The sequence below is a fragment of the Panthera tigris genome, chromosome F2 (genome assembly GCF_018350195.1).
Source record: "Panthera tigris isolate Pti1 chromosome F2, P.tigris_Pti1_mat1.1, whole genome shotgun sequence".
In the NCBI taxonomy this organism is placed as follows: domain Eukaryota; kingdom Metazoa; phylum Chordata; class Mammalia; order Carnivora; family Felidae; genus Panthera; species Panthera tigris.
Window position 1 is genome coordinate 28,836,120 of NC_056676.1, and position 25,895 is coordinate 28,862,014.

At 40.6% G+C, this 25,895-nt stretch overlaps 1 protein-coding gene across 9 annotated transcripts in view; it reads right to left on the bottom strand.

Moving 5' to 3' along the window:
• TPD52 (tumor protein D52) overlaps positions 1–25,895 on the bottom strand; it is a 108,443-nt gene that overhangs the window by 3,422 nt on the left and 79,126 nt on the right. For 5 of the 9 annotated variants that reach the window (XM_042972914.1, XM_042972913.1, XM_042972911.1 and 2 more), the window contains 4 exons: positions 17,747–17,862; positions 12,836–12,984; positions 10,997–11,098; positions 1,754–1,802 (listed from right to left, as the gene is read on the bottom strand). In XM_042972914.1, the coding sequence (XP_042828848.1) occupies positions 1,754–1,802; positions 10,997–11,098; positions 12,836–12,984; positions 17,747–17,862 (416 nt within the window). Of the gene's footprint in view, positions 1–1,753; positions 1,803–10,996; positions 11,099–12,835; positions 12,985–17,746; positions 17,863–23,639; positions 23,731–25,895 lie in introns of all 9 variants that reach the window. The other 4 variants (XM_042972907.1, XM_042972906.1, XM_042972909.1 and 1 more) reach the window with 2 other exon arrangements.

Sequence of the window (25,895 nt, forward strand, 5' to 3'; positions counted from 1 at the left end):
CAGAGGCAGAATATATAGTAAATGACCTGGAAGTTTCTAGTCCTCTTCAGTGTCTAAAGAATACAGCTATCTGTTTTTTCCAACCCGTCATTTCAAAAACTAATGCTTAAGGCAGATTTCAAGGAGAGACTCAAGATAATCCTAAATAGTGACAACTGACTTCCTGTAATGTACAGTTTAATTGCAAACACATGACTAGGTATTAAAAAGAATAAAGCAGGTCTCCTACTGACCTAGAAGAATGACTAGGATATACTTGTTGCTCATCAAATATGTATTAAGTAGCATCAATGTGCCAAGGACTAATCCAGGCCCTTGAGAAGCATGAGTGAGTAAGAACAGGTCCTTGTGTTTGTGGGATCATACAGCACATATGCTAGTGGGGGCTGGATGAACAAGTTATAGGACTGTGTGTGCAGTTGTGATTCATATCTGCAAAATGTTTATACATTTATGTGGAAACAGAAAAGGTGTGTATTAGTGTCTGTATGGGCAAGAAAAAAAGACCCAAACCACACTACAGTGTTTGGGTTCCTTTCCATAAGTAGCCCCTGCCTCTGTAATTTAAAAAAGATGCATTTAAAAATAAGTAACTCAGGGGCGCCTGGGTGGCTCAGTCAGTTAAGCGTCCGACTTCGGCTCAGGTCATGATCTCACGGTCCGTGAGTTCGAGCCCCGCGTCAGGCTCTGTGCTGACAGCTCAGAGCCTGGAGCCTGTTTCAGATTCTGTGTCTCCCTCTCTCTCTCTCTGACCCTCCCCCGTTCATGCTCTGTCTCTCTCTGTCTCAAAAATAAATAAACGTTAAAAAAAAATTAAAAAAAGATAAATAAAAATAAGTAACTCGGTTACAATTATGAAAGACTAAATCTGAATATTTGTTTTTAAGCAGATTTATATAAAACGCTTAAGATAATAATTTTAATCCTTAAAAAATACCCACAGTTAATTATCAGGATTTGTTTAGGAAGAAATGAAACACTGCTTTGCCCAAACTGAAGAGAAGGCTGGGAACTGGTCAGGAACCAGACAACCTTTCTGGTCACTTGTGATCCTAAGAGTTAATAATTTTATAGTTTTGAACATAATTTTGAAAATATAATTTATAAATTAATAAAAATAATCACTGAAAATGCCCACCTTCACTGTAATCAAAGCAATCAAAAAATAAAACAGTGAATCATCAATAGTGATCACCATCATAATACAAATGTCTAATGACTGAGGATTGAACAATCAATATCTGTCACAAGGTACATGTAAACATCCATTGAACATAATACTGAGGAAGAATATTTAATGATAAAGGAAAATGTTTATGTTGTATCTGGTTAATTCCTTCTTAAAGCATTAACATTATAGGCCAACTACATACATATCACTGACTCCGGGTGACAGGACCAACTTTTGTGTGTTTTTTTTGGGCTTTTCGATGTTGTTGCTAATTTTCTACAATAAAATTTATATTAAATTTTGTTCAATTTTCAATGTATTGGAGCAGTACACACTTCTCAAGTACTACTGGCTTTTTAAATTACACATTTCCTTTTAGCGTTTAGCATCTACCATGCTACAACATACACTCAAAACATTGATTAAAAGAGTACATATCACCTATAATAATGTAAAGAATAAAGTCATCAAGGCTCTAAATATTTTTAGAAAGAAAGAGTAATGTGAATAATTTACCCACAGCAAAAAAAAAATTAAGGCACCAAGCAAGACATCACTAAGATTCTATTCATCTCTACTTGCCTTTAAGTTTTCAACTTTTTCTTCAAATGATTTGAAAGTTGGGGAGTTTCTACGGAGAGAAAGAAAAACAGTAAAATTAAAAACACTGAAAAAAACTCACTGATTTTGAAACATCATTAGTTGATTGTATTCCTCTTCACAGTTATTCTCAATCAGCAAAGAAACAGATTTAGCTGTGTATGTCTGTGCAGGCATAGAGGCAAATATGTATTATTAGGTAAGATGATCAAATTCTGGTCTAAGATTTCTACAACAATGCCTTCAGTTCCACAAACAGCCTGTCTCAGATATACATGATATAGATGTAGTCAAGTACATGTGTGAGAAGGAACAAAGTCGGTAAAACACGAATTCTGTCACTTCTCTAACCATCTAAGTGTGCCACCCTTAGATCAGTTTAATTTTGGTTAAGGTAGCTATACTCTAAAACTCGTGTTTAAATTCACATATTGCCTGGCAAAGAGTCCTACATGAACCCCCATCACCAAGCAGGACAAGCAGACCACATGAGTTTCCACAACAGGGATCCTGGTTCCAGGGAGCAGCAGTAGAGATGAGGAAAGAGAGACCAAAAGGAAGGAAGAAGCACAGAAATGTGGTTTTGCCTACATCACAAAGCTGCCCCAACTGACAGAGCACTCTGAGCCCACGGAAAGCCTCTCCCATGTCTTCACACTCATCCATATTAATCAACGAGGATCACAGAACCTATGTCACTCACGTCTGGGTTTCCGAAGCTTTTAAACTATCCACCTGACCTCAAATATCCTTCCTATTACATAGATGAAAAAGGTGAAGAAGGGAACAAGGGGTTCTCTCCTTTCCACAGTGGTGATGGGCAACCAGGCCCAAGGGGTAGTCCCCCAGAGGCATCCATAGCTCTTGGGAAGTCGTGGGCAATGCAAGTTCTCGGTTCCCACCTCAAGCCTATAGAAATCAGAAACCAGAGGGGGCGGGGTTCAGCAAGCAGGGGGTTTAACAAGCTCTCCAGGTAGTTCTGATGTATACTAAAGGTTAAGCCAAGCAAGTGTTGTTAAAAATCCCCTGCCTCTCTGGAGAGGTTAATGAGACAGAAACATGCACCGCTTGCACGTTGTTTCCTGATGGAAGAGGATGGCAGAACTGAATCACAGTTGGCTCCAAATGTCAGAATAGGATGAGGGAAGTGGAAATAGGGAGGTTGGAAAGCCGAGTAGCTTTAGCAGACAGAGGTGGTGGGACAGCTGTTACCTATGAAGAGCTTTATTAGATGGGTAGTGTTCACTTTTACAGTTAAGCAGATTTAAAATGTGAAGCAATTTAATAGGTTTACAAAATAAGGTAGAAATAATAACTCTTTTTTTTAAATCACAAACCTTTATTGGATCACTTGCACCCACCTTAACATTATAGAAGGAGCAACTGAAAACTGATACAGCGTTAAACACGCAGCTTGTTTAGAGCAGAATCCTAGCTCCCCGCTTCAGAACAGTTCAAGTTACACATTGAAATAAAGAATAAGAAAGAGCAAGATCAGCTACATTTTGTAAAAATAAAATACTTTACCTCATAGCAGGCATGCTAATTGAATGTTGAATGGAGCGGATACTAAGAGGCAGCATTAAAAAGAGATAGACATGAAGTTAGTATCGTGATTAGACATTATAAAACGCAGCTTTCTAGGGGCTCATTCTTTTGGCACCATGAAGATTTATCTACTTTTTGAGGTGGAGGGGATAAAAATTATTCCAATGCACTTGTATTCATGAGCAAATTATTTTTGATTCAATTTTTTATTGTTCTTCTAAGTTATTTATTTAAATAATCTCTACACCCAACGTGGGGCTCGAACTCAGGACCCCAAGATCAAGAGTCGCACGCTCCAACTGAGCCAGCCAGATGCCCGTTCATGAGCCAATTTAACCCATGTAGTTGACAGAGCTAATAATTCAACCTTGCACTTTTATAGCACTCTGAAAATTCTACAGTGCTTTTCACCTGTATCTATGGGGCATCAAGCACCGAGGCTCAGAAGTTAAGTGATTTACCCAAGGTCACAGTAGGATGGAACCTGGGTCTTTGGGACTCCTGATTCAATGTTCACCGCCTCCCCTCAAAAAACGAAGCACACATACAGATACACACAGGCACAAGTGAGGCTGGTGAAGGGCGCCAGCGGCTGCCTTTCTCCCACATATTTGTGACCAGACCAAAACAGGAAGGCTTCAAAATAAATCACCTATTTGACAACTGAAAGTGATTTAGAGATCACTCCTTAGTAGTATCAATTTTCTAATAAGAGACACTTATACTTCAGCCCAATGAACTAAATGTTCTTAATGGTCATTTTTGGCCCTTTGTTTTACTAGCACCAACTTCTTTCTCAAAGGCAATGCAGTTTACCGACCGTTCAGGCTCAAGGTTATCTACTCTCAGCCATCTCCCATAGAGACCACCTCGCAAGATGAAAGCACTTTAATTCGTGGGCTCACAAAGTCACTGTAAATTGCTGATAGGATTACTATGCTTACAGTATTTTGATCACTGGCAGAGCCGCTTTGGTAGGAAATCTTTCCTTCAGGTAAGCTGGACAGTCCAAGGTATTCTTAATTATATTTGAATATTGCATGTGTGATTTAAGTTTTCTCAAAAAATCAGTTGTTACACATGACAGTGTGTTTAAAGAGTAGCTCCCAAATCTAGTTTTGCACTAATATGTAGTGACATGAAGTATGATCTAGATATAAATCAAAATACACTGGCAGTTCACATAGTCAAAATAATCAGTAAAGTATCTGGACATCTTCATACTTAATGTCATACGTAACACAGGAAACAATCCAGGCAGCTCGCCATTCTCTCTATACTATAACAGTGGTAGATACCTTGGGTACAAGACTACATTCTAGGAGAATTGGCTAATGCTTTTCCTGCTTAATCTATTGCAGTGGGCTAGATCCATACCTGAAGGATAGAGATTCATAAAAATCATCCTTCTTAGTTTACAATACTATTAATTACTATTAATTACAATCATTTACACTAGTTTAGAGCCTTCTAAAGAGGCTGTCTAATCACATTTCCACAGCCCCCTTCCATCATCATCAGTAATGATAACTGGATCAGTAGAACTCCACCCACCACAACTAATCTGGTAATCTGCAGACTGTTTGGAGTGAATGAAAAGAAAGAAAAAACAAAAAAAGAGGACAATTAAGATTCTTGTCCTGGGATTTTGTACACTAAACTACTGGTTAATGGCTAGGTACATGAGCTAAAAAGTTATGTGGGCTTAGACGTTGAGGAAGGCCTTTCATGGGACCAGGAGGTACAGGCTGCAAGAATGCAGAAGCAGCCAGTTCCCCAAGAAAGGACTGAATATAGTGCACGGAGAGGTAGAAGAAAGGAAGCAGAGATGACTACGCAAGGAAGAGGGCAGGGTGAGAGAGGAACAGCAATTTCCTTGGCTTCTGGAAGCAACCTTGATTTTACTAGCTTTCCAACCAGCAGGACTAGTCTGGGAGGGGGAAAGGGCTTGCTACCTTTCTTCTCAGATTCCAAAAGAACTTTCTATGCGACACATTCTCCTTCTTAGGGAAGCTGGTTTACCTAATTTTTTGTTCCTCATAACCAAGACTCTTCACTAGAACATTCATTTTGGCAGAATTACCAAATTCTGGCAAAAGAAGGGGAGTGATGGCTTGGATGTATGATAAACTGCTTGTTCGTGGGACTCCCTGAATGAATTCAATAGTATCAACAAAATGAGGAAATACGTAAAGTGCAAATTTCAGAAATCCATAGCTAATTGTAGCCACTGTCCCTAAACACCCACTGAAAACTCATTCCTTCCAATGGTCATTTTCTGGGTTCTGTGCCCCCTTGAACCAGCATACAAGCTAGTTAAGAGGAAACAAGTCAAAGGCAAAGTGGAAGAAATGATCATAAAATGAATTCTAAATACATCAAGTTGACTGTAAATTCAACATCCAGGGCACAAATTACTTCAGGATTATCCTACATAAGAAATAAACCAAGGTGATGAGAGTTGAAAAACTGAATAGTAAACATCGCCCCAAATTATCAGGGGATGGAGAATGAAAACAAGAAGTCAGTGCAGAGCTATGCCTGTGTGTAATCAAGGGGTCTCCCCTGATTAGGTAAGGGATGGGAGTGGAACATTAATGTAAGGAGGTACCAGGAAGAAAGGGGAAACTCACAAATAAGGCAAATAAGAGAAAACAATAATCCTGGAAATACAGCAGTCTCCGTCTGAAAATAAGTAAACATTTTTTTAAAAAGTTATTCTTTTGGGGCACCTGGGTGGCTCAGTCAGTTAAGCGTCCGACTTTGACTCAGGTCATGATCTCACATTTTGTGAGTTTGAGCCGCATGTCAGGCTCTGTACCAACAGCTCAGAGCCTGGAGCCTGCTTCGGATTCTGCGTCTCCTTCTCTCTCTGCCCTTTCCCCTTGTGCTCTCTCTCTGTCTCTCTAAGATAAAAAAATATGTGTTAAAAAAAAAAAAAGTCATTCTTTTAAAAAGCTGAATTGATTTTTTAAATTTTCCTGGTTTCTTACACAGTTCCTTGATCTTTTCATCCCCAATCACAATAAGAGGGGAGACATAAAGGGAGGAAAGAGAAGAAAGGAAGTGGTAGGTACTACACAGAGAAAAAAAAGAAAGAGTTAATGGTTAGCATGTTTGAATGCTTACTAGGTGCCAGACACGCTTTTGAGAGCTATCTATGTATTATTTTTCCATTGTGCCCTCACAATAATTTCTTGACTGTAAGTGATAAGCCAAAGTAACTGCTGGCCAGTGCCTGGAGGGGCCTATTCTTAAACCTTGATCACTCTGGGGAGGCAGAACAATGCAGAGAAGAATACAGGCTCCAGAACCAGGGTGCTGTCTGGGTTCAAAGCTTGGGCTTCAGCCACTTAGCTGTGTGATCTTGGGGGGAGTCACTTAACCTCTCTATGGTTCAGTTTCCTCCTCTGCAAAATCAAAACAATAACAGCACTTACTTCGGAGGGACTATATAGAGCCTTGCCTGGGACATAATTATTCACCATTATTATTACCACAGATGACTTTAACAGAAACACACATTAACATTTATTTCATATTACATTGCAGTCTTTAAAACGTTTGCATTGCACCCAGTTGTTATTTCAGTTGGTAACTCGGACCACACAGTCTGGACCAAGGTCTGGCACATGGTTAGCGTTCAATAAATACTTCTGAATGAAAGCATGAATGAACAAAAACTTGTAACTAAAATCAGGAAATATGGGCATGAAAGGTAGAAAAGTTCAATAAAGCTTTTCAAATTCTAATCGAAAAGTACTCTCTGAAAGAGAAGACATCACTTCTGTTCCCGTTAAGGGGTGAAAATTTTCAGCAGAACAGAATGGTCTGGAATAACCTTAATGAGTCCCAAACAAACAAAAAAGGATATCTAGAGATTTATATGAAGAAATACACACGTAAACAGGAGAAACTTCCTTTGGAAATAAAAGCAAAGTTAATTAGCACTTCCTCTTAAATATATCAAAATTCTTGACTAATGAAGCTGCTGAATTACTATACTATACTATTAGTAACACTGAAATTGATGTTTAACACTGGCACCAAGGAAAATGAGAAGGGTTTCTCTCAAAAAAATTCCAAAGTTCCTCTCAAAAACTTAAAGGCATGAATCAATGCTCAACACATATGTATAGACAATGAGCAAATATGAGATGGGTGGATATGAACACAACACCTGAGGGGAAAGGCTGGCTGTCCCTAAAGAGCTTCCCCCGATAGTTCTCATTACCATGTCCCACATCTGGCCCTCGACCCAGCTGTCACAGACACCTAATTCTCAGGGGACTAAAAACCGATCTCTCTCTTTTCTCCTCCACTTCCTCCTCCTTGCACACCCACCTGGGGTGTAAGGAACATATCTAAATCCCAAGTACCAATTGATTAATTGACAATGTGACCTAAAAACTGTTGCAGGGTCTAACAATTCATGTCAGCAAATCAACCACAATTCTGTCCGAGAGTGAAATCATTGCCACAAGCTTGCTGGGTACACAGGGACTCAAAACAAAGGGAGGTTGACAGGATTAAGCAACTATTTCAAGCACTTGGCAAAAGAGGCCTCTCACATCGTCTCCATGGGAGCAAAGGCCTTGCTGCTGGGACTGAAACCCTCAAAATCTACTTTCCAAGCTTCCTCTCCTTGGACAGTTTTTGGGCCAGTCTTTGCCACCGTGACTCACTGATCTAAAAGATGCGGTTTTTCTTCATACAGGTTTTCTATTATGTATGTTTTTATGTGTTTCTATTTTATATGTTCTCATATATTTTTACATGTGAACACACGAAATCAGATCACAATCAGGGCTTCTTGGCCGAGAAATTTAAGTGACTTTAGCCAACTTTTAATCCGTGAGACTTATAAAATTTAGCTTTCAGAAAATAATCTTGTATCTTTCATTTCCAGGTTTTAATCAAAAGTCTTACTTAAACTTCCACGTATGGATACACAATATATTATTAGAAACAGGACTAAAAATGGCAGAGTGTAATCTCAATTATAGTTTTTAAATGAAATAAAAATGTTGACTGTATAAGGAGCTAGAAAAGAGTGTCAATACCTAATCTGTTCCTGGTCAATTAATAAGACAGCACATACTGAGCCATCTTATGTGAATTTGCTTAATCTTAAAACTACAGAGAAAGAACAGGGACGTGTACTGATGAAACATTCCCCAACAGCACGTACAAAAATATTTTTATATTTTTATTTCTATCACATCTAACATTGTTACATAATCCAGGGTTAACAGGGCTCTTCCACCTTAACTTATTCCTAGTCCCAACCCCCTTCCCCTACTCCATCCACTCAAAGATTGTAAGGTCTTTCAGTATGAGAGCCATATCTGATGTATGGTTATATTCCGTGGGCCTGTCCACAAAATGCAGTCTAACGGGAGCAGAGTGGATCCTGTGACTGAATACATATTCACACAACTCAAACGACTGTGGATAAAGTGGTCTTAACAGCTGCCTAAAGCACTGAGGCCATTTTTAATTGAATACCAAAAATACAAAACCACCTATTTCTTGATCTTCTTATCCCTATGGTTGGCTCTGACTTCCTGGGCCAAGTGTCACTAGGCCAGAAAGGCCTCAGCGATAAGTTTAAGTTTCCTTACTTAAGCAGACAAACAGCTAGACTACAGCAAGTGACTGAGAACATAATTCGCACTAGAAGAACAGAAATGGAAGCAGCAGACCATGTTGTCTTTCCTGCTTACACTCTAAAGACCTTTCTCCAACTTAGTTTTCTCTATTCATTGGATAAACAGTCTGTATGGGAGACAGAGAAGAGGTTTGCTCAGCATCACAAAGATTCCGTCTATAAGACATGGTTTGGGCTGACATCTTTTTAATGTGTGTGTGGTTGATTGTTTGTTTGTTTGTTTTTAGCCTAATAGGCTATTTTTCCTTTTGCAACCATGAAATTTCCTTACCTGCATATGCAAAGAGTATAGTGTAAAGAAATTTAAAAAATAGTAAAAACTATAAGCTAGTAAAACAAATACTGGAAAGTGCAGAGTAATGGGTATATTTTATGTCTACTTTACCACAATGAAAAAAAAAAAAAGTGATCAGAGTAACCTGTAGAAGACGGAAGACTGACATCATGAGGCAGTACATGTGCACTCTATTACAGAAGCATAATGGGACCCACGTGAAGGAGAATTCCAACATCCTTACAAAAGCACCAAAGAAATTAAAGCATCAAAAACAAACAAAGTCAGACATTAAAAGGGAGGAATTCTGTATGCCATGGTTGAGCTGCTTCTTTTGACCACCACCACCAACAAAAAAGTAAGAAATGTCAAAATCATTTCCATATCCCTGAACCACAGTGTCCAATTATTCTTCTTTTAATTTATCCGTTACCCACGGTATACAAAAACCCTCCCTTAAAAATAGGTATGCACTAAGGAAAAAGATATTCCAAACGCAAGAAAAGTATGCAGTGGACGAACACAACCATCCAACGTGGCATAATAAAGTCTAATTAAGCACACTTGTCTTAGACACCGGCTACAGCTGCAGGGATGGTTCAAGCTGTCCTTACCTAAAGGAATGTGAAAAGGCTTGCATTCTGTAAGAAGCCACAGTAAGCATTAAAAAAGAAAGCAGGTTCTGGTAAATCTAAAACAATGGAATAACCTACTTTTTAAAAGTCGTGTAAGGCTTAAACTGGACTCTAAAGGTCTAGACAATCAAGCTGGCATAGAAAGACATGAGAGCACCTCAGAGATGTACATAAATTGTCAAAAGAAAGCCAGTAAGCTATGTTTATTACACAGATGCTTAGAATGATGATGGTCCAAATACAAGAAGTCATTTGGATTTTTGGGTACGTAATAAATATACATTGGTTGCGAAACTTATTCAACCAACAAAATTCTGGTTGTAAAAGCTACATTCCCCACAAATGAAAAACACAAAGTCATGCAATCTGAGGGTTTTGTTAGTAAAACAAAAACACTTTCATGCCAACAGAAGCACAGCAAATTTAAACCATGTTTGTCACTTTCAGTGCTATTTGAATCAACATGGCGGGGGCGGGGCGGGGGGGGAGCAGGGAGGATGCACAAAAGCACTGTGAAGTGGTTTTATTAAAACTGCCAGGAAAATTCTGCAGACTCATCTGAAATATAAATGCAAAACAAAAAGCAAAGCTCAATATCAAGATGTGGGCCTAAGCACGAATGTAGAGAGAGCTTACACATTAGTACAAACCAGTACACGGATGAGCATGTGGTAATCGCACCACGGTATAACAGTGTACCACGCAGAACTGAAGCCGGTCTCGGTCCACGCGTGCAGGCAGCACTCCCGGACCTGTCGCCAGGAGGACCACAGGCTCGGCCCACAACCACAAACTTGCAACCACAAGAGACATACTTACCCTGCATGATCAGGAAGGACTAAAAGGACAAAAATGCACAACCAGAATTTTCCAACAACCTTAAAAGTACTCGCAAGATGATTATTTTGAACGCTATGCCTAAGAGCCAGAAGGCTACGCCTAAAATAACTGAGGCAATATTTCAGGTCCTGGAGAGGCCTCCCTCACTTGAAGACAGGAGAATCCAGCATTATCCACAAAGTCAGGAAATACATGCAACCACAACATATTTTAATTTGCCTCAGCTACTTAATGAGCAAGGAGAAATGAGGACATACTTTACATCTTCCAGCTTTTTGGTGATGACCGATCCAACAGATGAGAAAGCAGCGGATGCCTTCTGTCCAGCTTGAGATAAGGTTTCAGAGGTCTTTTTGTATCTATATTAAATTATAAAAGAACAGAGTAAAGAAAAGGTAAGCTAACCTTTTCTAATAGCAATAATTTAAAGAATGATCACCACCTCTTGGAGAGCTCTCAAAAACCTTTTTAAAAAAAAATTGTTTTTAGAACATCCCAAATCCTTCATAACCACCAGGACAACATCATCACATCGTTTTATCGTTAACCATCATGCAGGCTCAATCTTCGGCAGTGCCCTAGGACAGCCAAACAGACGCCTATAAAGGCGGGGCCAAGGAAATCAGGGTAAGGGGTAAAAATAGTCATAGAGAAAAGCTGAAAATGAGCCAGAGGCTGAAATTATACCTCTTATTCTTTTCCACTAAAGCCAAACAAAAATGAAATCAAATTCCTCACATGCCTTTTATAACTTTATTCCCTAAAAAGGGAGCAGAAGCAAGGTAAGGTCCCTGGGTACTTTTTATCCAAGTAAGTTATATGGCCGTAAAGAATTTTTTTAATTTTGCATATCTGCAGAGCTACCACATGAGGACTTGTGGACTCTCGCCGGAATACTTAAAATGACTCAAGTATGATATTTGCTATAGCATAAAGCTATCATTTACCACCTTCCTCTTCCCATCTACCCAGGGATTAATGAAGGACAAACAAAACTAAATTAATATGGTAGCTACAAAGAGGTTAAGATCCTCCTGTTATTGACAGGGATGCTCAGGCATTTTTACTCATCCCATCAAGAAAAAATACTAAAAATAAAAAGTTTATGGTGATTCACAAAGAATCTTATATGGACTTATATGGGTCGGAAGTGGACCAAAGGGGGTAGACACCCTAGTGTCCTAGTGTTGTCATGTCAAGATGCAGTCAGCCTCACTGCTGCTGGTAACCAGCTCAGCGCATGGATGAACACAGACTTCAGGTGCGCCTGGGTGACTCAGTCCGTTAAGCGTCCAACTCTTGATCTCCACTCAGGTCACGATCTCCTGGTTTATGAGTTCAAGCCCCGCATCGGGCTCTGTGCTGATAACATGAAGCCTGCTTGGGACTTTCTCCCTCCTTCTCTTTCTGCCCTGCACTCATGCACATGCACTCTCTCTCAAAAATAACTAAGTAAACTTATAAAAAAAATTTTATAGAACATACTTCAGAATCTGTTACCAGAAGCTGGCTCCTCCTTACGCTAGGAAACAAAACTGCATCATGATCAAGGCCGTATCAAAATGTATGTGATCAAAAAGACAAGAAGATTAAGGGGTGGGCCTCTGCCACCAGCACATATCAGAGACGATGAGCCAAGAGTCTTATGAGGAAGTAAAAAGAAGACTGGCTCTGTACTTGGTCAAATCTGAGTTCAAATGCTGCCCCTACATTTTGAGTTTTGTGACCTCAAAACTTATCTGATCCGTTTCCTTCTCTCGGGCTATCTCACCACCCACCCTATTTGGGTATTCTGAGGACTAAGTGACATAGGTGCATTTCTGGCAAGTCAATATATAACATTTTTGGAACGTAAACGTTAGTTCTTCAACTCACCTACGAGGCTGGTTTTCTTTCTATCCCCTAGAACAGTCTGAAAGACCAAAGTTAGAGAAGACTCGGGTACACTTGAGAACTGGGCAGGAGGAAGTGCCCTGTGTAGTATAAAGAAGGGTCGCAGAAGCATCCCTCAGCCCCTTTCTGTTCCCCTACCCAGACAAAAGGAGCAAAAGTGTCCTTTACATTCTCTAGAAAAATGTATGATCAAGGGGACATACGCAGATGTTGCTGTCACATCCTGCCAGCCTTTGGCAATGTTCTGTTTTAGTTCCTGTAGTGAATTGATCCCAAGTTTCCGTTTGATCTCTGCTAGATGCTTCTCTTTTGCTGCTAACACTTGAGACAGAGTCTGGATTTCTTCTTCTACCTATGAGGAAGGGAGATGGGGTAAAAATATAGCAAAGTTAATATTATTAGTGCAAAATTATACTAAAAATTCTGGAGAAATTTAAAAACATTTTTTGATTCATTGATCTCTTTAAAAACCACATACAGCATGTTGTTAATAAGTAAACTGGTTACGTGCCGATCTCTCCCGTAGAGCTTCTCTTCTCTTCCTTATATTTCTATCTTGAATTGTCCTCAGCCTTCTCCTCTCTCTGTACGTCTTTACTCAACTATGTCATGGAAGCTTAGGGCTCGAACCTCCACACAGAAGATATTCAAATTATTCTAACATCCACTCTTCTGACCTCTGGTCTGCATTTCCGGCTTGCCAGTTCTAGTAGAAAGCCCCCAAAACTCCTATTTGTGTACCAAATGAAACCTATCTCTACTCTCCACCAAAACGTGCATAGCCAAGCCAAACTGAAAGCCAACCTTCCCATATATTTCATGTGACTTTATCTGGAAATGTCCGTCCCAGGGCCTGCCAAAGCCACAGACATAAACAAATCAAACTATCTCCCCCGGAGAGCCCCACAGAAGTCCTGTGTGGACCCCTTGACACTGACTGACCAGCCTTAACTGGGCAGTTAGAGGTGGGCCCCTAACGAAGGACAGCCAACCCATCAAGTGGCCACCAATCAGTGAGTGATGTGCCTGATGTAAAAAGAGATACTCCAGTCTCTCTCATTCAGAAATCCAGCTTGAGAAACTGAGATAACATTGGGAGAAGAAGCTGGGAAGACTTAGATAAAGAAGCCCTGAGGTACAGGTAGGGCACAGTGAGATTATGAGAAATGGAAGCCTAAATATACTTGATGAGGCCAAAAACTCTATGCAGAAGCTATGAAGGACAGTAAAAGACTTATAGAGTAGGCCAACAAGCTGAGCCAGAAAAACAGAGGGAAAGAGGCAGACCCACAGAAAGAAACAGACCTCATGTGGGAGAGACCTTTTGTCCCAGGAAGCTGAAAAAGTGAGATAGTCATTAATATTCGACCCCTTAGAAAGATGCTTCTCTTGGCTTGTTGCAAAACCATATTCTCAGCCTTGACCTCACACTTCTATGATTTCAAAGACAGCATGGACTTTAAAAAACAACATGTAGTGCTATTAAACTGTTTTCACTGCTGATTAAATCTTTAAAGAACACAATGTGAAGAAAAACAGTACTTGACAAAAGGAGAGAAGGATAAATCAAATGTGATGTGGCTACCAAAACAAATAAAACATAGTTCTGAAGATGGCATTATTAGAAGATAGGTCCAGAACAAAGGTAATCCTCTGTGCTTCTCATTCTGCGCCAGTTTTAGAAGTCATTTGTAAGTGGAATATGGAAAGAAAAAGGCAACAATGAATGAACGAGGTTCAAAATCAAGTAAATTAAATAATTTGCCCTAGGTCATCAAACTAATAACGCAGGAACCAGAATTTCAACCCAGGTTTTCAGCTTCTACTTCTCAGTTTACTGGTTAATTCTCATTGCACACTATTAGCTTTCCAATACCTCCTTCTCTATCCCAGCTCCGAATTTTCAGATGCTCCAAAGAACTGACTTAAAAGATACATACTCTACCCCGACACTTGTCTGAAGTTTTCACTTCCCCTAATGACAGCTGGCAAGAAAGACCACTATAAATCTTACTGAACAATACATGACCCAGTGTATTCCCTACCTTTGTCGGTTAGATTGTGCTACCAACATGCCTGGCTCAACACATCACAGCTACAATTCCTTAATTCAACATATATATTATGTATTACATACTATGTATATAAAATATACATATCTCAAAAAGGGAAAAATACATATATAAAAAAGAATGGCCCTTAAAGCACAAAGAATATATCTGATAAGGATCTAGTATCCATAACACAGAACACACAACTCAATAATAAGGACAAATAATCTAATTAAAAATGGACAAAGGCTTTAAATAGACATTTCACCAAAGAAAATATACAAATGACCAATAATCATATGAGAAAATGCTCAATACCATTCATTAGTGAGAAATTCAAATGAGATCCTACTTCACCCCCACTAGGATGACTATAATAAAAAAGATAACAAGTGTTGGTTGGCAAGGATGTAGAGAAATTGGAGCCCTCATATATTACTAAGGAGAAGATAATGGTGCAGTTTGGCAGTAAAACGCTCTGGTGGTTCCTCAAAAAGCTGAACAGAAGAGTTATCATAGGACCCAGGAATCCCACTCCTAGGTATATAGAAGGAAAACTGAAAGCATACAACTGCACAAAACACCTGGACACAAGTATTCACAGTGGCATTATTCTTAGCAGGCAAAAAGTGAAAACCACCTAAATCTCCAACAACTGAAGAATGGATAACCAAAACATGGCAGATAGCTATAAAATGGAATATTATTTAGCCAGGAAAATGAATGGCGTACGAATATGTCTTACAACATGGATGAACTTTGAAAAAATACTACAAGCCAGTTCCAAAAGACCACACATTGTCTGACCCCACTTGTATGCAATGCCTAGACTGGGGCAAATCTATAAAAATACAAAATAGACCAGTGGTTGCCAAGGGTTGGAGACAAAGGGTAGGCTGGGAGTGACTGCTAATAGAGCAGGGTGTCTTTTTTGGGTGATGAAATGTTTTGAATTAAATAGTGGTGATAACTGTACAACCTTGTGAATACACATAAACCAAAGAGGTAGAATTTGATGGCATGCAAATTACATCTCTAAAATGAACCCAAAAAATAAGAGAGGGGATTTTTTTTATCCCTATTTTATTTAAACGTCTACAACTATCTCAGGCAGTGACTCTGATGTAAAACCTTTCCAAACTGAAAACTATCATTTGTTGGGGCCCCTGGGTGGCTCAATCAGTTAAGCATCTGACTTCAGCTCAGGTCATGATCTTGTGGTCCGTGAGTTTGAGCCCTGTGTTGGGCTCTGTGCTGACAGCTCAGAGCCTGGAGCCTGTTTCAGATTCTGTGTCTCCCTCTCTCTCTGCCCATTGCCTGGTCACACTTTGTCTCTCAAAAATGAATAAATGTTTAAAAAATTAAAAAAAAAGAAGAAATAGATCAAAGGCTTAAATATAAGAGCTAAAAGTCTGAGAAAAAAACATAGGGGTAAATCTTCATGATCTGAACTTTCAAAACGGGTTCTTAGATATAACACCAAGAGCAAAAGCAACTAAAGAAAAATTAGATTTTATCAAAATTTAAATTTTTTTAATGTTTATTTTTGAGAGAAAGTGAGCAGGGGAGGGGCAGAGAGAAAGAGGGAGATATAGAATCTGAAGCAGGCTCCAGGCTCAGAGCCGTCAGCACAGAGCTCGATGCAGGGCTCGAATTCATTAACCACAAGATCATGACCTGAGCCGAAGTCGGACGCTTAACCAACTGAACCACCCAGTCGCTCCAGATTCCACCAAAATTTAAACCTTATGAGCATCAAGACACTGTGAAGAAAGTGAAAAAACATACAGGAGAAAATATACCTGGTAAGGGTCTAATATCCAGAATATATAAAGAGCTCAATATCTCAACAACAAAACAGACAATTAAAAGAAAAACTGGACAAAGAATTTGAATAGATATTTCTCCAAAGAAGGTGTACAAGTGGCTAATAAGCTCACGAATGCTCAGTATCATTAGTCATTAGGGAAATACAAATCAAAAGCACAATGAGATACCACTTTACACTCAGAAAGACAGAAAATAACAAATATTGGCAAAGATGTAGAGAAATAGCTGATTGGGATGTAAAATGGTGCCCCTGCTGTGAGTAGTTCGGCAGTTCCCCAAAAAAGTTAAACGTGGAATTATCACCTGATGCAGCAATCCCACTTCTAGATAAAGCTCCAAAGGAACTCAAAACAGGTATTCAAACAAGTACTTTTATACAAATGTTCCCAGCTCAGTGCCTACAATTATAAAAATGTGGAAACCACACAAACGTCCATCAACATACAAAGAGAGAAACAAAATGTGGAAGACACGTAAAATGGAATATTATTCAACCATAAAAAATAGTAAAGTACCAATACGTGCTACAACAAGAATGAACCTCAAAAAACATTGTGCTAAGTGAACCTAAAAAACATACACAAAGTAACATATTATATGATTCCATTTAAATAAAATATCCAGAATCAGTAAATCCATACAGACAAGACATAAAGCTGACTATTGTTGCCAGGGGATGAGGGAAGAGAGATTGAGGACGCCAGTTTAATGAGTATGCGTCTCCCCTGGGAGTGATAAAATTGTTCTGGAACTACACAGAGGTGATAGCTGTACAACAATGTGAATGTGCTTAATGCCACTGAATTGTACACTTTCAAGTGGTTAATTTTAAGAAAAAGAGAGAGAAAGGGAGGGAAGGAAAGAGGGCTCAAAGTGCCTATGTCCACAACACAGCAAAGGAAAGACTAGAGTCACTGATGGAGGGGCAAAGCCAAGGGTATCAGACTTAGTGCAGCCCCTGTGACGGTATCCACTATTCCTCCTCTCATCCATTTCCTCCATCACACTCTACTTCTCAGACTCCCTTCACCCATTATAGACCCTTTTTCCTATAAAAACAAACTGATATCATGCTCTTGTATTTCTTCTCCCCCACTCAAGACCTCTAGGAAAAGTAAATGCATGTTGCTTTCTCTCCCCTGGAACCAATGACGCGTTGTTACCTTGTGCTTTAGAAACACAAATGACACTGTAAGGGCAAAACAGGAAGTTCCGAAAGGAATGCTTCTTTACCTTTGCAAGTTCTCTTCTTAGTTCTTGTTGCTCCTCCTCTGATAGGGTCTCTGTGGCACTGATCGTGGCTGCAACATCTTCCCCTTCCTCGGGTACTGGGTCTGTTCTCAGCAGACCTTGTTGGGGATTTAAAAAAAGGGTCTGTAAGGTATGAAGGCTGTGTAAAATTCTCCCTTAGGCTTCTTTACCGCCCCAGTGAGAATAAAACCAATTAGACCGGATCCACACATCAACTTTCTATACCTTCAAATGACCTGGCTCTCCCTGTACAGGACAAAAGAAAGTCTGAGCTACCACTAAAAACCGCCAAATTGCACTCTGCCAAAATACGAATTTAAAAAATACAGCATTCGCTCAGATTCTGTTAGTTTCCACAATATAGTTACTGCAAAGGAGAAGAGTTGAGAGGCCAAGAATGGGATCTTGCCAAGGCTTTAAATGTTAAACTAGTAAATCAGACTAATTTACACTAACAAGGAAAGAGGTTTGTAAATGTCTCTAATTTCCTCTGCTAATCAAATCCAGCAACTTAACCTCAGTCATGAACTGAACAAACTCAATGCCTACAAAAATTTTATTCCAGAAAAAATAAAATAATTTATTACATTTCTTTCCATTGTTAGTGGAGGTAGGAAACACCTTCCTGTAGCTTTTAAAAATATATATATATATCATCCAGATAACCTTTAAAAAGTCCTAACGTATGCAGAAATGACCAACACTCACATAAAAGCTTTCCAAGTTATTTAAGACCAACACAGCCACACTCACTCCTCTGGAAGAGGGCCGACCACAGTGGTCCCTTCAGGAAGAATCTGGTATTTCTCAAGTGGCCAAGAAGGCATCTGACCCTCAGCAACCCTTCCGTCTCTCTGCCAGCCAACCATGCCCAACGCTAGGGTTAGGTCAGCGAGGCCCCCAAACCTTGGGTGCAAAATTTAAGGTGGCACCAAAAAACTCAATATAAATAATTTTAATATTTTCGTGCAATATTTTTCAAATATCAAAGTTAATTCAAAGAATCTATGATGCACAAAATATCAAAATTTTAAGTAGGCTCAGTATTGCTGATTTTTCCTTCCACCTCAAGGCTCCAAAATGGCTTTGCACAGCACTGTTTCTCATCTTGTCTTTTTTTTTTTTTTTTAACATTTTTTAAAAGTTTATTTATTTATTTTGAGGGGGGAGGGGCAGAGAGAAAGGGAGACAGAATCCCAAGCAGGCTCCACTGTTTGCACAGAGCCCAGCGTGGGGCTCTAATCGACGAGCCGTGAGATCGTGACCTGAGCAGAAATCAAAAGTCAGACACTTAACTGACTGAGCCACCTCTGATCTTGTCTTCATTTAACTTTTTTTAAGTTTATTATTTATTCTGGGGTGGGAGGGAGAGGGAGAGAGGGGGAGAGGCAAAGAGAAATGGGGGCAGGGAGAGAGAGAGAGAATCCCAAGCAGGCTTCACATTGTCAGCACACAGCCTGACACAGGGCTTGAACCCACAAATCACTGGATCATGACCTGAGCTGAACCAAGAGTCAGATGCTTAACCGACTGAGCCACCCAGGTACCCCCTGATCTTGTCTTTATTTAAAAGGTTGGGGGGCACCTGGGTGGCTCAGTTAGTTAGGCATCTGACTTCAGCTCAGGTCATGATCTCGCAGTTTGTGAGTTCGAGCCCTGCATCGGGCTCTGTGCTGGCAGCTCAGAGCCTGGAGCCTGCTTCAGATTCTGTGTCTCCCTCTCTCTCTGCCCCTCCCATGCTCATGCTCTGTCTCTCTCTGTCTCTCAAGAATAAATAAATGTTAAAAAAAATTTTAAAGGTTAGTATTTTGTTCATCTTCATTTCATTTTAATTTTTTTGAATATTGCATTAACATTATCTGTCTTGATCACAGGGCATTTTGGTGCCCTCTTGAATTTTACAGCTAAGGCAGGGGGCCGCTGGCCTCACTTGTTTTACCCTAGTCACAGAGGTTTGGGTTTTCTTAGTCTCCTCTGGCAACAGAGTTTTTGCATAGGGAACCAGAGAAAGGTCTCCTCCTCCTCCTGCTCTTCGCCTCTTTCTGCCACTGGGGATTAAAGCAATCACGGTTCCACACCACCCCCACGTCCATTTCTGAGACGCGCTAGTTCAGCCATAGCAGCAATGTGGCATCCAGCCCAAAGCAAGATGCCAGGCAGCAGATGACAGACTTCACAGGCAGGCGGAAAAGGAAGGGGTGAGAATAACCACGCTGTTCAACAAGCAGCCAGCGCCATGGCAAAGCTAAGAGAAGTATGTGGATCAATGACACGGCACGTATGGACATCGTGTACAAGGTACAAAGACACCTGTTGCAGGGTCCGCTGCATATCAACCGCTAACGGTACTTAATAATTATAACAGCAATAATCATTAGCACAACAGTACCAAAACAGTGCCCACCGGAACGGTGTTTACAGAACTGCTAAGGGCATAAACTGCAAATAAAACAATTCAAAAAACCGAAAACCAGAGTTGCAAACAGAGAATAAGTCTTCTAATGCACAGACAATATGTGACAGGTACAGCCCGTAGACGGAAAAGCTCAATGAGTAACTGCTTCTACAGGCCCCCTCTAAAATGTCTTCGGACTGCCCAAGTAACATTCCTGTGATAGAAACCTGACCATGTCCCCCTTTCCAGCTTACAGTCCGTTAGTGGTTCCCTGCTGTTTTCAAGACACAATTCAACCCGGTACTTTAGCACACAGGCCTTACTGGGCCCACCCCCTGCTGTCTGTCATTGGAACCCTCACACGCCAACTCCAGCCAAATCCAACTGTGGGCAAGGCGTGTACGGTCAGAAATCACTGAAGAGGGTCCATGTGTGCTTGCAAATTTATCCCCTGTACCATATTATGTGACAGAAGAGTAGGAGACTGAAGACAGAAGAGGACTACATGGTAACAATCATATAAGGCAATACAGTACGAACCGTAACAAAGTTAACTGTAAACATTCTTTATTTTTAATGTTTTTGCTCAGACTTCTCAAATCTCCAACTAGAACAAGACTCAAAAAAAAAAAAAAAACAAAAAAAAAAACCAAACCCTGGCTCTAAACCATGCCTTAAAACACAAAGCCTCTTTCATGCTTTTTAATAAATACTAGTTTGCAAATCTGCTTAAGAAGAAAAATTTAATATGTAAGTACTAACAGTGGTTTATGCACAGCTGCCCAATTCCAAAAAGAATCTAGAGGGATTCTGATACGATTCGAGCATTTAGTTAGGCTACCAGGGAAATTAAATATCTCAGAAAAGGGGGTCATAGAGTTGTCCACAGTTGGCCTCAAGGCCTCCAAGATGACCTTTGAGATTTTATATTCCCAATCTAAGTAATTTAGTAATTACATGTTCTGCTTTTTCCATATCAGCCTCTAGGTGGCAGCAAATTATCAACCTTAAAATTTAAAGGCGAGGTTTGGGGGCGTCTGGGTGGCTCAGTGGGTTAAAACTTCTGGCTTCTGCGCAGGTCACGATCTCACAGCTCGTAAGTTTGAGCCCCGCATCCGGCTCTGTGCTGACAGCCCAGAGCCTGGAGCCTGCTTCAGATTCTGTGTCTCCCTCTCTCTGTCCCTCCCTTGCTTGTTCTCTCTCTCTCTCTCTCTCTCTCTCTCTCTCTCAAAAATAAATAAACATTTAAAAAAAAAAAAAGTGAGGTTTGTTTTGGGATAGTCAACTCAGCGGAGAAAAATGAAAAATGAAGAACATAGATATCAAAATCACTGGCAAAACAGTACAGTCATGACTTAGGAAAATTATTAATAAGCTACAACCACACCCCCATAGAGTGCATTTCATTCTACGTATATCCAAATCTGAACTAAGTGGTCCAAATAGAAGTACAACACTTCTGTGATGTGCGGATTACCATTTACAGATGACAAAACCGAAGCTTACGGAGGTTAAGCAACTTGCCTGTGGTAACATACCTGAATACATGGAGTTATGATTTGAACCTAGAGGGTTTGATTTGAAAATATATGCTTAGGAGTGCCTGGGTGGCTCAGTTGTTTAAGCGTCTAACTTCAGCTCAGGTCATGAGCTCATGGTTTGTGGGTTTGAGCCCCGCTTCAGACTCTGTGCTGAAAGCTCAGAGCCTGGAGCCTGCTTCAGATTCTGTGTCTCCCTCTCTCTCTGCCCCTCCTCCTATCCCTCCCCTGCTCATTCTCTCTCTCTCAAAAAAATAATTAAAAAAAAATTTTTAAGCATATGCTTAAAGTCATTGATGTCCAAAGTACACATGAAGAGTAGGGGCTGAAGATCTGACTTGTAAGATCTCTAGAAACAACAATGATTAAGACTGTATGAAGGAAAAGAGCCTGGCAGACTAGATCAAAAGCAATCTCTGGTTCCAAATGTAAGGTTTCTCCAAACCTGGCACCTCAGAAGTTTCTCTATATATTATCCAATTTCCCATATGTTAAGTAAGAGTGCAATATTTATTGTAGAGGCAGAGTCTGCCTTTGGGGAGAAAAAAATAACTTCTCATTCACAACGCAAGTTGGGAAATGGCAAAATTTTAACATACAGGTTACTTAAAACTGTAATGCAAAAAAATCTTATTTAATCATTCATTTTAGTGTTCCTTCCTCAGAATCTGATGGAAAACTGTTTTTAAAAGATGGTAAAGAGGGACAAAATATGATTAATATTTATTGAGGTCTAATATACAACCAGGGAGATTCACGTTACCTCCTTTTTGAAAAAGCATCTTACAACCAACATGTGATGAAAGGAGTACTTTTTATTCACACTACGAAACTGAGGCCCTCTGCAGTTAGTAATTTGCCCAGAATCACAGGTGAGATTAAAATGCAGGTTTTTCTGACTCTCAACACTTGCTCCTCCGCCTACACTTATTTATTTATTTATTTATTTATTTATTTATTTATTTATTTTCGAGAGAGAGAGAGAGAGAGAGAGGGAGAGAAGGAGAGAGAGAGAGCAAGCTGGGGAGAGGCAGAGAGAGAGGGAGACAGGAGATACGAAGCAGGCTCTGCATTGTCAATGCAGAACCTGATGTGGGGCTCGAACTCACTAACCGTGAAATCATGACCTGAGCTGAAGTCAGATGCTTAATATCGACTGCATCACCCAGGCACCCCTCACCTACACTTTTTCTTAAGGAAACTCCAACCAGCGGGGAGGATAGAGAGCAGGTGACAGAAGGGACGAAGGGCATGCTGGAAGCAGAGGGCCGGGTCCTTCATTTTTTAATTTTTTTTTTTTAATGTGTGTCTATTTTTGAGAGAGATGGAGTGTGAGTGGCGAAGGGGGAGGGGCAGAGAGAGAGAGGGAGACACAGAATTTGAAGCAAGCTCCAGGCTCCGAGCTGTCAGCACAGAGCCCTACACGGGGCTCAAACCCAAGAACCACAAGATCATGACCTGAGCCAAAGTCGGACAGTTAACCGACTGAGCCACCCAGGCACCCCGGCCAGGGCCTTCTCCACAGGGACTTCCACTTCACTGAGGGTCACGAACGTATGTGGATCCCAGGCTGAAAGTCACAGATACCATCACTGAGCCCACATGACCAAAAATCGGAGATAATTTGTTCTATCTGGTTGTTTCTACATTAGCCACTTCCTCAATTCCTCTCGTTGTGCAAACAGCCCACCCATCTCCCCCGGCACCCCCCTGGAGAGTTAGGTAGCAGGGAGAGCCTGCAGCCCACTGACAGGCAAACTGTTGGGTGCCCAGGTGAGAGGCCCACTGCCAAGGGAGTGACAAGGAAGATGAACAGAGACCAGGAAGATGATGCCCCATCAATCCTAAGACACAACTGTTTCTTTTACATTTACAACTTTGGACTTGAAGTGCACTGACAGCCAGCCAGTTAGGCAGTCCTTGTGGCAAAGTTGTTTATCACCTGTAAATATGCTCCAAAATTTGCAAAATGGGTGCCACGTACTTAGAAAATCGCAGGCCTCTCTTTTAAGAAAGTCTGCATCACAGACATCCTGTGTGAGGAAAATAAAGCAAGACACGGATTATTCCCAGTTGAAAAGCAATTCTGGTAAGTTACTGCATGTGAAGATGTTTCAGGAAAACCGAAACTTGGTTTACTTAACTACTATGCACAGGAGTGTTACAGTCAACATATATGTCAGATTAAATAAAAAACAGTGTTAATAAGCATAACATGTTTAAGTAAAATTAAAGCATTGCCTTTTTGTCTTTTAACTTGCAGCAATGTTTCCCTTTAATGAACAAATACTATTTTTTTAAATGTTTATTTTGTAAAGAAGCGGGGAGAGGGACAGAGAAAGACAGGGGGACAGAGGATCCCAAGCAGCGTGTGCACTGACAGCAGAGACCCCAACACGGGGCTCGAAATCATGACCTGAGCCAAAGTCAGACGTTGAACTGACTGAGCCACCCAGGCGCCCCAATGAACAAATACTATTAACAGTACATCCTAGAATTTGCGGTTTCTTAGAAGAGATGAAATGCAACACTCCAGATTCCTGAAAACTCATTAGTAATTTGAGGAAAACGAAGCTCTCGGGTCTTTAGCTTCAGTGGAAATGTGTGTGATGTGCTCGCATGGTATGGAAGAACAGGAAGAATGGAAAAAGATTCCAGTCTTGACCATGTTTCTAGTTCCAGACTATAAAGCCCTGATGTCACACCCTTATCTTTCCATCTCGATACTAAAAGCACCAAGAACAGAGCAAATGTTATTAATGCTTTATTTGAACAGATTTCCTGGTTAAACATTGATTCAAATGAAGTTTCTCCTTACTTTCCGATGCATATCCACCTCTTCGATACATACTCCCCAAAATTTCAACCACGAAAGGAAGCAAGGCCTTTTTTTAAATACAAACTTTGAACCTACAATTAAAATTAAGCCATGATGAAGGGTTGGGTGAGTACCTTTCTGCTCGGGTGCTATGGATGCATCCCAACCTACCCCACAGCGGAGCACCCACTGCAGTGGTTCTCTCCTCCCTGCAGTTCAGCTTTGACCTTTTACCCAATTAAGACCAACTGCTTCCCCTCAAGAGTTTCTATGACGGTCAGTTGAAAACTTTTTAGCCATTTTCACATAATTTCAGATCTGAAAAAAAACTTTGGATCATTTCATCAAAATACTTTATTGAATAAGATGAGGAAACTAGGGGCAGGGATTTTTTTTCTAAAGAGTAGAAGAAGATAAGCATGAACTTTGAAATTAGATGGGCTGTAGGTTGACTTGTGTCCCCCAAACGGATACATTCCATTTCCTAAGACCCTGCACCTGCAAATGTCTTATTTGGAAACAAGTTTCAGCAAATATAGTCAAGATGAGATCACAGTGAATTAGGGTGGGCCCTAATCCAATGACTGGTGTCCTTATAAGAAGGAAATTTAGACACAGAAACCCAGAAAGAACATCATGGAAACGTACGGAGCACACAGAGACGCAGAGATAGCTCCATGTGCCATGGAAGAGGACTGGAGGGATACAACTGCAAGTCAAGGAATGCCCGCAACCAGCAGAAGCTAGGATGAGGCAAGGAAGGGTTTCCCTACAGAAGGTGCATGGCCCTGCTGACGCCTTCATTTTGGACTTCTAGCCACCAGAGCTGAGACAGAACACATTTCTGTTGTTTAAGTCACTCAATTTGGGGCACTTTGTTATGGCAGCCCTAGGAGACTGAGCCCCCCCCCCAAAAAAAACCCATTACCTCTTTTAAAAACAACACATGGGGCGCCTGGGTAGCTCAGTCAATTAAGCATCCAACTCTTGATCTCGGCTCAGGTCGTGATCTCACCGTTCATGAGTTCGAGCCCTGTGTTGGCCTCCTCGCTGACAGCACAGAGCCTGCTTTGGATTCTGTCTCTCCCTCTCTCTGCCCCTCCCCCGCACTCTCTCTCTCAAAATAAATAAACTTTACAATAAACAAATAAATGAATATTAAAAACATGCACTACTACCTAGCTCTCCAGGCTTCTGGAAGAACAGTTTAAAGGATGATGAACACTGAGAGTGGGCACATATTAGATGTTCGGTAAGGACGTGCTATTGCCCCACTTTTCCATGTGCTACGTGTATTACATGTGTTCTCTCCTCTTCCATGAAGCATGGCTCACAGGGTCCCCTCATTTCCCGTGTCTCTTCAACCCCCTTCCACCTGTG